The sequence below is a fragment of the Temnothorax americanus genome, unplaced genomic scaffold (assembly GCF_048541705.1).
Source record: "Temnothorax americanus isolate GAGA-0224 unplaced genomic scaffold, ASM4854170v1 Scaffold2, whole genome shotgun sequence".
Lineage (NCBI taxonomy): Eukaryota > Metazoa > Arthropoda > Insecta > Hymenoptera > Formicidae > Temnothorax > Temnothorax americanus.
This window is the reverse complement of record NW_027509338.1, coordinates 4,181,182-4,199,208: the sequence shown is the minus strand read 5'-3', so window position 1 is coordinate 4,199,208 and position 18,027 is coordinate 4,181,182. Positions and strand designations below refer to the sequence as shown.

General features: G+C 37.1%; 1 protein-coding gene across 4 annotated transcripts in view; it reads right to left on the bottom strand.

The window, feature by feature from the left end:
* The window catches only part of LOC143897185 (uncharacterized), a 163,227-nt gene extending 149,861 nt beyond the window's left edge, over window positions 1-13,366 (bottom strand). For all 4 annotated transcript variants that reach the window (XM_077405597.1, XM_077405600.1, XM_077405599.1 and 1 more), the window contains exon 1: window positions 12,453-13,366. In XM_077405597.1, coding sequence (XP_077261723.1) covers window positions 12,453-12,558 — 106 coding nt within the window. In that variant the 5' untranslated portion in view covers window positions 12,559-13,366. The remainder of the gene's footprint in view (window positions 1-12,452) is intronic.
* Between the last annotated feature and the right edge of the window lie 4,661 nt (window positions 13,367-18,027).

The window sequence follows — 18,027 nt, the reverse complement described above, 5'->3', positions numbered from 1 at the left end:
TGCTTGTAAAAGATATATTAAAAATAGATAAGTAGAATAACACGTCTACTTTTTATTAACAATCTAAAGTTCTTAATAAATTCAGTTACTCGTTTATTTATCAGAATTATTTTTTATTGTATAATTTGCTCTAATAAAAATTACGTTAAAAAAGAGAAAGGCTTAATATATTTCTGGCATTGTTTTCAAGACTGCGTTTTCAACACGGATCTTATTTCCCACTATAAAAGAAAGCGAGATAGTACAATAAAGTATATCTCGCATCGAAAGAGCATCCAAATGTCAAATTTTAATCGAGTACACTCTCCATTGGGGAAAAGGTTGATTTATAACGTGCAGGCACGCTACTTTTTCTGTCCGCGTTCAGACCAATTTCCCTTTACATGTGAAGTGACCCACACGTTTCAAGCTTTCTATCACGTAAAAATATTTGATATAACGGTTCGGTTTAATCAGTCAGGAGAGTTTCCAATTACAACTTGACAGAGAAATATAAAGAAGAGATAATTTCACATCTGATGTTATTATTCCCGTATAAAATATAGCTATAACATGTTATTCGGATTTTTCTTGTAATTTCAAGTAATTTCGTAATGTACATAAACATTTAAGTATTATTTTTAAAACTAAAATAAGACACCATCGCTTTTTGCCAAGTTATATCACACCTTTGAAAATACTAACGCAATTCACACACAATTGATAAACGTTTAAGGAATCTTTAAAAGAAAAATCTCTAAAAACAACTTAATCTCAACGTAAAAGAACAAGCGCAAAAAGATACAAGTCAAATCTACCGAGAAATAACAAGAAAGATAAAACGATAACGGATTTCAGAGGCTCGAGTTTCAATATGTTCTTTATACATCAGTCAAGAATTTTCATTAATTCAGAATTTAAAGATATATATATATTATTATATATATAAATACTCAAAGTCGAAACTGCTATTATATCTTCTTCTCATCAATGACTTTCTTTTCCTGTATCATTTGCCCTTGCATGGCATGTAGCCAAAGCGGGAATTTATTATCTAAATTCTATTTCAATGAATTTCGAAAGTTAAATATAAAGCAAAATTGTAAAAAAAAAATCATTGAGTGGTCTTATGCAAATATTAAGTAAAGTTATGTAGAAAATACATTGTAATTCATTGGAATCCATATTGGTTTTAACATAATACCTCGATAAAAATTGAGCTTTTATTAATTTCATCACTCTTCTATAATTTAACTCATCCAGAACAATTGTAGATTAATTCAAATAAAACGGAGCCCCTTCTCTCGATAGAAATACATTTATGTCAGCTTTAAATTCTATTCTGTAATGTGCTGTAGAATTTTACATTATTGTAACAATGTAATGTAACAATACGCGTTTCCCGTTTTTACATTATCTAAAATTATAGACAGATGTCTATAATTATTCTTAATAGATATAAAAGCAATATTAAACAATGTCTAATGAGGTAAAAACGTTCATGATATTTCCACTGGTACTCTTTTGTCGCTAAAATTAATTTGCGTGATATTCATGAAGAATGTATCGGCATATATCAATTATACATAACTGTAATTTTAATTATTTATTCATCATTATAATTCCTGAATGCTTCGTGTCGCGCTTGCAAACATTTGCATAATTGGCAGTAATTATGTGTCATTATAGCAAATAAAAAAACACGTATAACATATATGTATATAATGTATATAATGTATGTTGCCAAGCAAAATTGTTTTGTTGATTCAACAAAATTTTTCCCTCAGTGTATCAATTTCAATACGGTTATTGATTTTTATTATCCGTATTCTTTACATTCTCACGTATATGCAAAAATAATATAAGTCAATAAATGTTCTAAAAATATATTTCTTATCGTTATAAAAATATTAAAAACAAATTAATTGTCGCTTTTCTGGCAAAACGCGTGTCGTGCAAACCATTGCAATTTACCCACTATAAGTTTGTATATACAACAACACTTACAACTCGAAACTTATCTAATTCTGAGAAAAATGAGTTACCCCGACGAGAATAAAAAAAATATATAAATTAACGATATAGAAATTACTGACCACATTGTAAAATGAAATTTTTAAATTCCTTGAATTTTCGCGACACGCATTAATTAAAATTCACGGACTATGGGAACATTCTTACGTGCAATTATTAAAATATACTTCGCTGGCACAAATTAAGATATATCAAGATAATGTACATTTTCTCATGAGAAAATGTAATATGATAGTCCAAACTCCTAGTTTCTTAATTTCATTTTCATCGGACTTGCAAAAGCACTCTTCAAAAAAATTCCGTGCCTCTAATACGTATTACCTTCCTCTGATTTAGATCCATGCAATGTACGCGTTGTCATCGAATCTACATGTATGACGTCATTGAATGTACCTGATGCTTATACGAAATAAAATACGAACGTTATTCTTTGTCAAGAATGTCGAGAAGAGCCAAAGGTGGCCGAGCACGTAATTTTATTTCAAACGTTTCTTTCGACGGAAAATCTAGAACGTGCTTGATCGTGGAACTGTATAAAACCTTTCAGCGTTTATATCGCCTGCTGTGTCATTCAAGAGAACTCATTAGACAAATCCTATAATTCTTTGTAAAATAATTTTACTTTAATTTCTCGAACTCAGCATATGTGTGGTATTGTAAAAATTACATAATTTTCTAAAACTTAGTATAGTAAATATATTTTCAGCTTATTCTTAATATATTTGATATCCACCTCACACAATAAGAATTTATCTCTATTTCTTCTCACGCGCTACAATCTTACAAGATAATTCTTTATAATAGTTTTTACTCTGTATCTTTTTCCTTTCATAAAAGTCATCATACGGACCATTCGAGACAAAGTTGTCGCAACGTTAGCTATTAAAGGAAGTCAGAAATAACGATATTAGCCCTTAGGGACTTATCCTTGGCGATATCTGAAGTTTCCACAGGATTGCTACAAGTAACAGATGGTATATACATGCTTTAGTATACGTATATGTACGTATAAATCACGTGTATAAATGTGGAAAACATACGTAAAACCGTTGCCACAAAATTAAAAAAAAGAGCTTTCTATAAGAGTTTTGGAGATCAATCAAGAAATGACTTTAATTTTGTAACAAAAATTTGTTAAAAATATGTAAAACATATACACGATTAGTAAATATTTTTTTATCAATATGTCTCTTGCATGTACTAATGTAAATAAATCACAAATAAGTGAAAAATTGAAAATGATCTAAAAGATAAACTAATTCCGCCCTATTTAGATATGCTTGTACTTTTTTGCAGTTGAAATTATTCCTGTCCACGCTAAAAGACTGTATCAATTTTATTCGTATACAGTAATAGTAAAACGTAAATTGTCACATTCGTATAAAATTGCGCGCAAAAATTAGTCGCTATTGGTACGCGGCGAGGAAAACCGCCAGGCAAAATTTTGCATAAGACTCTCTCATACTCTCTCTCTCTCTCTCTTTCTCTCCCTCTCTCTCTTTCTTTGTACGTGCAACGAAATTACCTACTTTCCGCAGACCATCCCTGAGCATAATTAGACCACTAGTATCTCTAATTAAGCAATTGCGGTGTAAGATATTTTTTTTTGTAAGTGGCTACAAAATGACGCCACGAAATATCCTCATCGCCGCTTTCGCGATGAGCGAGGCAGAGCGAGGGAGGGCGCGCACACACGAGACGAAAGAGGAAAATTCGAGAGTTCCGTATAGCTGGAAACTGAAATGGAAACTAATATACGACAGACGCAGTCGTGATTCAGCGGCAATGTTGCGCCATGCTGCTCTTCCCGGTTTTCGGAAAGTTGCTGTCCCCGATTCCTACCCGCATGCTGTGCACCTAATTCTTTGTACAATAAACTCTCTTCCTGATATTCCCATAAAAATAATGATACCTAACTAGCTCAGATACGTCACAATCTAAGTTAAACACAATTGTTAAACATGCAAGTATCTAAATAAAATTGAAAACTATATATCATGTTAATTTATATTCTATAATTCAGTATGTTATAGATAAATACATAACTTCTTTAGATATCGTCGCATTATTAATGCATCGTCAAATTATTATAGTAAAAATAGAAATATGGAAATCTTGCGTTAAAATGCAACGTAAAAATACTATATTTTATAAAACTTTCCGTTAGCGTAAAAATTTCCAATATTGATGAATGACAAAAGCCGATAAAAGCCGTACGACCCATAGCAAAAATTCATGTTACGCGTGATATACTTTTTATTCTGTATAAGGTGTATTTTTTGACATAATTGCTGGTGTCAGATACTTTTGGTCTTAGGGTGAAAACAGATACAATGTGGCAGTAAATAGCAACGGAGTGAACGCGTGTGGTATGCCTACGTAAAAAGCTTGTCGAGATCTATAGTGGCAATAAATTCGCATATATAGCTTACAGTAAAATGGAAACAAAATGGCGATACGTGGTTATCTAATACGTTTCGATTTATAAAACGGTGGGTGGTGGTTAATTTGTCCTGCGAAAGAATATTCCAACAGCTTCAGATTTCAATTCCTACCATTGCCGTGAAACAAATGTGCATTAAGCGCGATATTGCAGCTTTTATAAAACTGTATTACGTGGATTTAATACAATGAGCTCCATATAGCGTGTTACAATTGCATTATTGGAAATTACGAAATAACGCAGTGGAGTGTATGTAAACAAGAGAAAATATGGCATAAAATATGTCTGCCTAGCTCTAGCCCCATCTACTTAATCAAAATTTAACGTATAAGTTATACATATAATAATGCGCTATTTACGCGTCCTCCAAATCTACAAAAAAAAATTTGTTTATAAAATTCGATAAATCAGATATTTGAAATATTGTTAGTATTATTATAGTAAAACAATATTATAGTAAAATAGTATCAGAATTTATATAAACTTGTGAGATGTGTAAACACATTAGAGATGTGGATGTGGATGCTTTCATCCGTACTCTGGGAAAAATATAACCCACTTTGGGGCCCACAATTTTAAATAATCAAATTATTTAGACATCGTAACCCTATAATTAACATTGTGGTTAATGCCCTTTAAGTGAAAATTATTTTTGCGTAACTGAATATCGACAGAACTAATTGAGAGAATTGACTAGTAGTATAACTTAAAAATCTTTGAAATAGATAGAATAGCTAATTACGATTTTTAATTACGCGTGGGTCCCAAAGTGGGTTATTTTCGTCTTTTTAATTTTTATAATATAAGAGGAAAATCTTTTAAGGAATGCAGCGCAAAAATCGAAATCATCTTAAGATATTAACATATAATTGGGGTATGTATTGTGCATAGTTCAGTAATCTAATTTTTAATTTCTAACGAGTTATAATATAACAGAATATTACTGTTTGTTTCAAGAGGGATGAAGTCCTTTAGGAGATGTAGCGCAAAAAATTTAAATTACTCTAATGCAAGAGCGCATAATTACCATCACATAAATCTTGTATATGTTGTTCAGAATCTTGTAATTAACATGTGGGAAGGTTCACTTGTGGCCTACTCACTCCCCCTATTAAAAATAAATTTTCTTGATTAAACGAGATGAGCGTAAAATTTTGTCTTATGAATTTGGAGAGTGCCTAAATAGCGCATTATTATACAATTTATTCGTTAAATTTTGATTAAGTAGAAAGTCTAGCTGCAGAAGTACATAAAATCAATAATACAGTTAATTTATTTCAAAAACAACAAGATTTGCCATCACACTTCTGCCTTCTGCTTTTACTTAAATGATCACAGATGTAATCCGAAATGTTAAAATAAAGTGATCCAGCGTTACATTGAAGTCTTCAACCAAACGTAATAAACAGTTTCAGCTAAAAATACCGGGGACCACGTAGTCTTTTTAGCTGTCTCTAAGTTGGAAGTCCTAATTGAGGAATTTGCCCTATATACACAGCGTCCCTGAGCTGAGCTATTTAACAAAAGTTACGGAATTCGGATCCCTAAAAGCCGCATGTCCGTGTCAACTTCTTCAATTAACAGCGATCTAAGTTGTAAATCGGAAATCATGTTAAAATACAAAAATTAATCTTTATCATAATATGTTATCTTTGCAACATTGCGTCTAATTACGAATTTAATTAAATCTGTACAGATAAATTTTGATTCTTATTTACCTTTCTATTTCTTTCCAATGCGCCAAAAATCGAATCAAATTTTATTATTATGTAAAAAGCATCTATACAAATAAGAACAGCAACACGAAATAGATATTAATGAAAACTCCTCGAGAATAATTCGCAGAAATCATGATTTTCCGATAATTGCGTAATTACGAGACGAAGTTTACAGAATTTATTCGTCGAATTCTGTTGACGAGCGTATCAGGCGTACTTATGCATGCATTGTTAATAAATTATCAAGTATGCCGCATGCATATACGATAGCCATTAAGCAGATGGCGGCGATTGCAAATTAGCGGCTAATAATTATCTCGCGCTCACACCCGATACACACTTCATTCGTAAAGTTATCCGGATGTTACGAACGCCACCTCATCAATCGTAAGGGATAAACGCAACGAGAAACGCCGCGTAAATCGGATCGTTGTGGCCCGAATAATTTCACATTAATTACATGCGTCGCGGATTATACATATATCTATCTATTGTAGATACTACTACATGCCGCTAAATACGTAAACAAATATCGTTATACATGATTAGTTTGGCATAAATTCCGACCAAAATTACACTAATTTGCCTACGTGTGACACATAAGCATGTGACAAATCCGACAAGATCTCGCATGCTCCGAAAAGCTCGCAACTGTCTCAGCCAATGGTAATTTGAGAAATACGAGCAAAGAGGAAAATCTGCTAAGTTTTTGTATAACAAAGCGGATTTCGATCATCCCAAAATCGCGAATCTATAGTTACTGCGACTTTCGGTATATACACGATCGTTGCATAAGTCATAAACTTTGAACTTTTGCATCCTACTGTTTAAAACATGCGGCTTATCTCGTTCGCCAAGATCGCACAGTTTCAATGCAACTAACTTTTAGCTCTATTTGTTCCCAAGAATTTTGATAGAAAAAAGAAAGATTTTCAACAAAATCAGAACTATAACTATGCATGCAACTGATCATACATAAATCAGTACAAAGAAGAACAGGAAAAATGTTATATTCATGAAGATACATATATAAATTGAGTGCACTCTTATCTAAGAGAGAAACGACCAAGTCGAAGGATACATGTCGGCACTCTACGAAGCTCGTTTCAAAAGTAACGCGCGTCGTTACCCGCAAAAGGTTCGCCTCTAAATAAAAGCGGATACAATCTCGCAGCGACTTTACGCGTCGAAATCGCAACTGTCGATATTACGAAAGCAGCCTCAGCATTACAAATAACGAAGCAGAAGCGGCGAGCGGCAGGGTGCGTGCACTGCCGGAAATTTACACGGGGCCAGATATGTAGATTGGGCATGCTTTCAACTCGGAAAAGAAAGATGAGCCAGCCGAACAATACGTAAATGCACTTCCGCGAAGTGTAGACCGCTACTAAACCGTAGCTGAGCAGCTATATACCTATTCTACGCGACTTGCTGAATCGGGAGTCGAGAAATAGGCGTTCTGTTGCGGCGACCGTAAGCCGTAAGGCGGCTCGGGGTGGAAACGGAAATGGGAAAGCTTGAAAACGAAGTGCTCTTCCGTCGAAACTTTTATCCCGAAAAGAATGTGCGAGATTGAATGTGAGAGGGTGAGAGAGAAAAAGAGAGACAGTGCGTGTCGATAAAGAAGGTATTCGTAACACGACAAAGAACACTCTTATCGTATCAATCGTGAAACCATATATATAACCCGCGATATATATGTATACTGACAAAACATTATTGACGCAAGTCAAACAAAAAGCCATGATACGCGGTAAAATTTTTTTTTTTTTAATAACGCGCGTGCATGACTATTGATTTGAAAAATATATGTCTTACGAAAAATTCCCCTGAATCCCCCGACCAACACGATTTTGAGTAACTTATGAAATAATATAATAAAACGTTAAAGATTGTGCACTTTATTTAAAAAAACAACTGTGTTGAGCTAATGAGGCGAACGACAGAAGACAATCGAATGTCGATAACAACGAGAATGGAAGCCAAAACAGGAAAGCCTTTAAGCTTGATTCGCACTATACGGCACGGACCGTCACGTTCCGACAACGACACGTACGTTTACGTACGTTAGACAAGGATGTAGACAATAGGTATCCTTGTCTAACGTATGTGTCGTTGTCGGAACGTGACGGTCCGTGCCGTATAGTGTGAATCAAGCTTTAATCGTATTCGACTCCCGAAGCTGCTCCACGAGACGGTTAATTATGCATACGAAAGATCCATTGTTTTGCTTCGTATATATAAGCACTACAATTCTGCGTAAATTAATGTAATCGGCTGCAAGGGATTTTCAGAACAATTTGCTGCCACATTTTAATAATATAAAAATTATTTGCATCTTAAATGTTACTTCTAAATATATTATAATATCAATTATCTATTCATGCAATGTGTTTGTACCTCAATGTACAATACGGTGCCCGCAACTGCGTATCGCTCCGATATCGAAGCGAGATAAAAAAAAAGAGTGCAGAAATTTTGCAAACTGGATACGCACCCGCTTTCGATGCGAAGTGCACAAGCCGGTCGAGCCATATTTCATCGCGCGGCGACTGTTGCGAATATAAAATATCTTGCATTAATTTTCGAATATTCGAATCTATTTCGCGAAAGAGTGAAAATTACGACTTGTCCGTTCTTTTTTTTTTCACTGGCAGCGCTGAATTATGGCTACGTACGGAAGAATTGTTCCCGGCGAAATGCAGATAGCATTCCCCCTGCAGTTCGTGACCTCATTTCGCACAGATTTTGTACAATTTATAGTGGAAGACGGCAAAGATATCCGAACAAGATAATCAAAATCAAGTTATATAAGACATTTTCCGTGCGCAAGTCTTGCGCCAGAGTTAAATGTTTCCTGCGATTATATATCCTCAATCCGGAGCAATGACGTTCCTCGACGCGACGTGCAGCTAATCGGAATAATCCTTAAAGGACGACCTATATACCATTTCAGAACGTCTATCTACTCGGGCGACTTTTTCTACAAATCGTTCACATCCATCGTAACATCGAGCCCTTTAAACCAAATGTTCTCGCGTTACACGGCAAAGTTCTATACTCTGACTCTCTACCGGTTCCTACTAGCTTTTTTTGTAAAACTCTCTCTCTCACGTGGATCCGCGTAAAACTTCAACCATCATAAGCCCGCGGGCATCCATCGTTTCGCACGATTTATAGAGATGGCGGCGACTTTTCAAACTATCAAGGCTGGCTGCAACGGCGGATCGTCGCCGATCGCGATTTCCGAGCATTGCTGCAATCGCGCCAATTATAATAAGAATTTACGAGCGAGACTAAACGACCGCGCGCGCGGACTATCGATAAAGTGCCATCGTCGAGGATGTCCGATCTCTTTCCTTCCTTCGAAAACATCCGATAGATTTACGAGGGTAATTACGCGCTTTCTTATTCCCGCAGCTATTCGACACTCCGCGCAAATGCACTCACTGTCCATTCTTCTCTCATTCTTATTTATCCTGTTCCTTGATTCGATCCTTCTTTTCGCGCACGTTAGCACCTACGTGGCGAAGTCGGAGCAACTTTACGATCGCGTCGCTGATCTATCGACATCATCTAGTATTTGGACATACCTACATAGCATAATAATCACCGAGCACTCCCAGAGCTTCAGCGTATGATCGGAATACGATCCAAGTGCATTAGCGGAGCACGGAAGATCGTAACGGAGAGGTAAACTACAGACCAAAAATTTGTATATTAACTTCAATAATATCTAAATATTGGATAACAATACATAATAACATATTACAGAGATGCATTGTTAAATAACTAATTTATTATAAAAATTTCAAGTTAATTCTGTAACATACTCATGTTACAGAATCAATATAAATCGAACAAGTAACTAGTTCCCTTTAGAAAATATAAATTAGATTAATCAGCCTTCAATTATCTACTGCAGAATTACGTTGCTTAAAATAACATTGCAGTCATTAACACCCGCGTTCTGAATTTCTGCTAAGAATTTTAACCCATAACTCTCGACCCGTAATATCTTTGTATTATACACTAAAATTCCACGGTAGATTTAGAATTCAATGCTAACATTCCAACGGGAAATTCGACCTCACCGACCACCAGTCGAGTTTTAAAAACCAGTCCATTGCAGTTTTAAAATTTCCGAAGATGTAACATGATTTTCGATGATGTTTGCGAAAATCGATTCATTTCTTTCGCTTTCCCGTCAATTATTAACAGGGGTGCGCTAATTCCCCAACAAATCGACAGTCGTGCCATATCGTAAATTATCACAGCGGTAGCCGGATATATAACCGGGCGGTTCTTACAAATCCCACGATATATTCGGTTCAATCGCAAATCGTAGCGCACGCGCACACAGGCATAAAACGCGCTTGACAACTGTTATCTATATATGTAAACGATTTTACGTGCTAGATTAATTATACGAGCGGCTGAGTTGCAACTAATTCACGCGTCACAATGATCCCTGATTTATGGCCCGGAATTTGCCCCATGAATCAAAACGTTCGTAGACACCGAAATACCGACCGAATTGCGCGTTGCCACGATACGGGATATCGACTTTAACATGGTTAAGTTTGATTATACTAATTATTGCAGGACTGCGCGCAGAGCGCCTTAGGCATCACGAAAGAGGGGGGGGGGGCTAAACGCGAGCGACATGCAACATGCCGCTCCCGGGTGGCAATTCCCTCAATTTGCTCTCTAATCTCTTAATTATATGCACATGGAGTTATTGCTACTCCGCATGGCAGTTGCCTCCAAAATAGGCAACGGCAACGATCCGACACGGCCAATTTTAACTTTTGATATTCAATCTTCAGAGAGGTAATATTAAACATTAAAATTTTACGCTACATTTCTCCGCCTCTGTTATCTGAATAGAAAGGCAAACAGTGTTAAATTGATAACTCAATATGATCTCATTAATTTTAATATGATCTGTCCAAAATAGTCTTTATTAACATAATATTATATTATTTTATTTCAAAATATATATAAAGATTAGAAATCAAATTGTACAAGATGTCGTATATGTTTAATATATAATAGAGTTATATTGTATAAATACTTACTGAATCCTTTGGAGTATCACATTTACGAATCGTTTAATAACTGCTGCTTAATAATTTGCAAAACAAAAATTAACACACACACCGCTTATATATTTCAATAAATTAGAAAAATTTTATTAATTTTAAAACGTATCTATGTATATTATTATTAATATCGTATAACAAAAAAAATATAACAGATGTATGAAAAAAATGCAAACAAAATATTATATAAAAATATAAACAAATTATCATATCTGTATATCACATATTTATATTTGTAATACATGTGAAACTAAATAACTTAAATCGAATCAGTTAAGAGTACATACGTTTGACAGGCCTTAAAACTAGGTCAAAATTAACGAATTTTTATTGTAGGTAAAATTATGTTTTATTAAAAAATAAAAATACATTTCTTGTAGAATAATCGTTTGAAAATATCTCCCGAAAAATTGAGGTCCTGGCAGCTATTTCCCCGAAACAGTTTTTTTAAAATTGGTACCAGCTATATCTCGGAGACAAGTGAACCGATTTGCATGAAATTTTTACAGCTACATACTCTCAATATAATAATCTAGTGCTTGTCATAGAATTTTTACGATCTACTCTCTCTCTCTAGTTTAGTTTTTTCATAAATAAAAAAAGACCGATTTGCATAGTCACAAAAATCACACTTTTCGCTACGAATCGCTACCATTTTTCGGAAAATCAATATTTTCAAAATCGGCTACGACAACTATTTTGTTTCATAGAGAGGAGAAATCTCTACCGCGAATGCCATTTTTACAAACACTATTCGGGAAAATAACTGCCAGGGCCTCAAAATTTTTGATATTTTTTATTGAAATTTCCAGAAGATATTCTCAAACGACTACTCTGCGAGATATGTATTTTCATTTTTTTTAAATATATATATAATTTTAACCACAATAAAAATTCGTTAATTTCGACCCAGGTTTAGACCTGTCAAACGTATGTGACCCTCTAAAACCCCAAAAGCAAGGAACTTACACAAACGTATATTGGTGTATGTTTCGCGTGCATTAAATTATTCGCATTAAATTATTAATTAAAATTACACAAAATATTCGTAGCAATTGCGGTTATACAAGTCGAACGTTTCCACACGGCACTGAAGGGGGTTGAATAAATTAATCAAAATTACTATTCCCGATCTCCGGACTCCGCGTATGTATATACACAAAAATGACTCACCCAAATGATCGGAGCCTGCGACCCGATGAGCCCGAAGAAGAAGGAGCAGCAACCACACCGCCAGCACGATCATGACTCTCCCGTTTCCAGCACTGACCAACGTCATTGTCGCACCGATCAGTCAGTCATTTACATCGACACCGCACCGTCGTACGTCACCAACGGACATGTCACATCGCCCGCACCTTTGGTCATCGACACTCCGGGATCGCGATGTATCTTCCGCGAGCGTTCAACGACGACGAGTCACCCGCCGCGAAGTCGTCGAACTCGGATCGATCATTTCCGGCCGCGGTCCGCGCGCCGATCAAGCGGCGAAAAGTCCACCGACGATTCGATTCTTCTGCTCGATTTGCACTCACGCCGATTTACACCGTGTCTACATGGGGTGATCCGAGTGAGAATGATCCCGAATCCCGAAATCTCTCTCTCTCTCTCGGGCTGCCGTCAGCCTCGAGATCGTCAAACCGCGCGGCGCAACGTCTCGCGTCGATCCGCCTCGCGGGGCGCAGTCCGTACGCGAGATATCATCCACGCTGCGAAATTATTCAAACCGCACAGGACACGCACGACTCTCGGCTACACAATTCCCCGTATGACTGTTTCAGCGAACCGAGAACCGACTCGACTCCGACGCCGGTGCTCGAAAGCGTCGTTCACTCGATGCACTCTCTGTCACGACTACTGTCACGTCACGGAATATATATACCGGTTAATTTCACACTGTTCCACCGTGCCGCGTTTGATCCGAGAGATCGAGTTGGAAATAGAGAAACTTCACTTTGAAATCATCGAGAAGGAGACCCGAGACACTCCCGAGGGAGAATACCGGTCACGCGCGCGAGAACGTCTGACGGAGAGACGGGAACGTAGCTCGTTGCCCTCGGTGGTCGGCGCGCGACTGAGCGCCAGCGGGCGCCGCGGGCGGTTTGGGACTTTTGAAAGTGCGGAAAGCGGGGAAGCGCGCAGCGCGGCGCGCGGCTGACTCGTGCGCCCGCGCGTAACGAACTCGCCCCTCTTCGCTCGGTCGCTCCCCTACCCCTACCCCTGCTCCAACCCGTACCCGTACCGCGAACCGCGGGTCCTAGGTCCTAGCTGCGTATGCGCTATAAGTACGCCGGATTTTCGACGCGCCTGAGATGAGTGTAACCTCGCGCGCGACGTCAGTGTCGCGGCCCGTTAAAAGGTACGAATACACAAATATAGCAAATACGTAGGTATACAGCCGGTTCACTGCCGATTGGAAATTACGACTTGGAAAAAACGCGAAACGCGTAAATCGCGGTGCCGAGCCGAACGATATGCAGCCTGGAGTCAACCGTATATTATTCGATATTCGCGAAAATAGATTCCAGAGCCTTGCTTGCCAAATAAAACGCAACGCTAATATACAAGATCGCGAAGAAGACGAGCAAATAAAAACAGCTTATCGATATATCGCGAGCATAGACTGGCAGTGATTTTACTCGCTCGGCCGCTCGTCCAACGGTTTCGTTCGTAATCGTGATTTAGACACGCAGTTATCTCGATTAAAACCAAAAGAGCAACATATATACATATAGATATAAATGTGTAACACGCCGGTCGATGCGTAAAACAGTCAATGACGCGGAGAATGTGAAACGGAGCAAATTACCTCCGACGAAGCATAGCAACGCGCCCTCGTAATTTCCGATACGCAACGACGGTTTGTTTATGACATTGGCTTCGGTTGTTTGAGCGCGCCCACTTGTTCTGATTTGACTGTACTACGGTTACCTGGCGCTCATTTCACGGCTCGAGCGGCGCGGCGGCGGGCGTCGGGCGTCTCGTTTCGCCGTGCGCTTTCGCGTCAGGTCGGAGTCTCGTCTCGCCTCGCGCGGCTTCCCGGCTTTTCGTTGCTTTTACGTCCGTCGTCAGCGAATCCCGGCCCTCCCCGTGTCGGCAGTGCTAAAAGTCGATCGAGTACGTCGATACGGAGCGACTCGTCGTTCGTGATTAACTCGGCACGGATACGCGACACGGTAACGTAATATTAAAGACGTCTCATCCCGATTCGCGGCGCGAGGTTAAGCACCGTTCGCGCGAAGCCGCGTGAAGTTGTCCGCGCGTCTCGAATCTTTCCGTTGAGAGTAATGCGACGCGACGCGAACGTGATATGGGCCATGGGGCGAGCTGCCTCGCCGCGCCCTGCACCCGCCCGCACGGTCGTCATGCCGTTGTTTACGCATTCCAAATATGCACGTCGCGCGATCATCGGGAGTGTTGTCCGACCGGACGGACGATTACCGCGATGCGTTAATTAAAACCGCGGGTTTACGATTAGCCTCTGTGTTCGATCGATCCGCATCTGATGCGCGAGTGAGTGTCTGAAACGGTTAGGAGCGAGGAGCAATGTCGACGCGTCATATCGCTTGTTATTTTGGTAAGTAAATGCGTTTACTGTATTAATTCGTTTATTTTATTAACGATAACTCTATGCTGCGTCGCAGCGATTGCGTTTGACGCACGGCATCGTGCGGAGATGCGTAGATTTTAATGTTCGTGTTTATTAATGATACAAGTAGAGAGAGAGAGAGAGAGAGAGAGAGAGAGAGAGAGAGAGAGAGAGAGAGAGAGAGAGAGAGAGAGAAAGGGAGACATACGAGGGTCGTTCAATAAGTCCTTAGAAAATTTTTCGTGCAAAATTGAAAACACTACCTTGTGTAGTACAGCAGAAAATTAGTAAAGTAATATGGATATAATTATATTTTTTTCGAGAATAAAGATACGATAAAAAATATCAGTTTTTAATTACCATACTTATTTGCATATACGAATTATATTAAAAAATCGTTATAACTTGGAGTTATAATTTTCAATATTACTTATTTAAATGTTATTTTTAACAATTAATTTTGTACTTAAAGTTAACGACATTCGAAAATTTAGAAATATAAAAATAAAAGGAAAATATATAAACGATAACATAAATTTTTGACCGCCAGATTGATATTTGAAACGAGTGTGTGCCATGGAGAGAAACCAGAGTCACTGCGGTTATCGCTTAACACGTGTAACAGAGTAATTTGATACATTTTTCCGATACGCACTGAAAACAAGTATTTCTTAAATTTTATAATATAGTTTGAAATTACATATTTATAATTGGAATATTTTATAATTGTAACATAAATTATTGGAATATTAATTAAATGGAATTCGTATATCAATATCGGCTATCGCTAATTTGCTACAACTGCAACAATGATACAACTAAAAAAACGAGGTTTTAGGCCAGAAAAAAAAATTTAAATGTTTTGAATCATTAAAATTTTGTGATGATATTATTTTAAAATGTAACTTTGGAATAGCTGATTATAATAGAAATAAAAGTATATCTAAGTACATATTAGCTCTTTATTCAGTGTATTGAATTCTCATCATCTTTTGCAAACAACTCAAAAATGACAATTTTGGAATTATGTCGTTGTGTAGTAAGTAGTAAATGAGCAATATACTATATTGTATTAATATAATTATAATATTTACGTTTTACATTGAATAACAATCCAAATTCAAATACGATATTATTGAGCAAAATTTAATGCAACATTGTGCTTACTAATAAATAGATCGCGTTACGAAATTGATATTTTAATTATACATTCTTTAATCAATTTGAAACGAAGAGAGCAAAAAAGACTGCACTGTAGCCGTAGATTTTCAATTTTTATCCGGTACTTTTGTAAGCAAACTTTAAATTAAAACTCTGTTAAAGTAAAGTTTATTTAAAATTAACTAACAGGATTATTTAACTATTGATCTACATCCTTGAAACTTGAGAGAGAGAGAGAGAGAGAGAGAGAGAGAGAGAGAGAGAGAGAGAGAGAGAGAGAGAGAGAGAGAGACATACGCGATATGAGAGGGCAGTGTTTGGAGTACTAACATATATACTGTCGACACACCAAAGTCGAGGGTAGAATACGTGACTGACTACCCCGAAACCATGACCTAAAGGCCCATGAACCAAAGCCTACCTACCCACTTCGCTGTTAGTAGGCATGCGTGCTTTAGAATGTGATTCGCACACCGCATTTCGAGTTACGGGGCTGCGGTTACGTATACAGGGACGTTAAGTACGGAGGCGATTTGCCGTTGACGCGATCGTGCGGCAGATAAACGACACTCTGACGCACAGCTCCATTACTCTGTACGTTAGATCTGCGTTGCGGATTTTATCGATATGTAACTCCCTCCCGCAACGTAGAGGATGCAGATATAGATTCGCAATCTACCTTTCATTATTCTTTTTCCCAGGCGATGGAAACGCGCAAACAGTCGGTCTGCCGAGAGATAAGCTGCGCAAATTAGCTTTTTCCATCACTGCTCTCTAAAGCTCGTTTTTTTTTCTTTAGTTCATTTAACGTGTTCCTCCGTTGTAGATTTTAATCTAAACGTATAATTCTCTTTATCAACTTCTGTATTACTTTCACGTCGCAATACACGAAATGAATAACAAAATGGATATTATTTGCGTTTGAGATTAAAACTGCGAAAACACTGTACTGGAATAATTTTATTATCTTTTTTGGTATAAGAATAAGTGACAAAAAAATCTTCTTTTGTTACTAATATTTGTTTTTACATTAGTTATTACATTATTAATTTTAGTTGTTTGTTTCTAGAAAGCATCTATCAATATTTTTCGTAAATCATCTGAGTATCAAACAAAAGTACTAAAATCAATTTTAGAATCAATTAGAATCAATTTCATGAATTGCATCTTTATGCTGTAGAGATTAATTACACGCAAATGTAAGAACAATTTTTTTCTGAATACATCGCGGCATAGATTGAGATAACGAGCAGCGTTAGTAGCACCGAGTGTAGGGGCCATGTGCGTCAAAGTACAGCGCACAAGAACAACCTAAGTATACGCGAGGAAATGTCTGGTCGATGCACACGAGTTTAATTTTATTCACCCGACTGGTTTAAAAAACACACCATTGAAAGGACATATTGCAGAGAAGTTCTCAAACTCTGTACGAAACGCAAGAACGCGATTTTGCGTAGAAATGATAGAAGTTCTACGTTCTACCTGTTCCTAAATATTATCTTAATTATAACTAGACTTAACTACGAATGTCTAATTGCATAAATTACTTTGCCCTGTGTTGCCGGTCTCGTTTCTTGATAGTCCAAACTTCGAGTAACTGATACGTGAATTACGTGTATTATATATGGACTAAATAAATATTTTACAAAACAATATAATGTATATTATAATTAGTGAGATTTTATAAATTGCCAATTAACAATTTATGAAAGAGTTTGCGTTTAACATTTCTATATCCAACATTCTTTACTTCCGCAATGAATCAAATATTATTTCCAATTTCTAATAAATCTTGAAGTTATAATAACTAATATTGCCATCATAATATTAGCCGTGCAATTTCGTAAGTAACATGGAAAAAAAATCGCCAGTATTAGAAATCATGGAGCAAGAAGTCAAGAGATAAGCAAGTATTTTTGAGAAAATTGTTTGGCAACGTTCGACGGATGCAAACGTAGTAAAGTACAGAGACAAAGTAGGTAATATAAGTAGGAACAA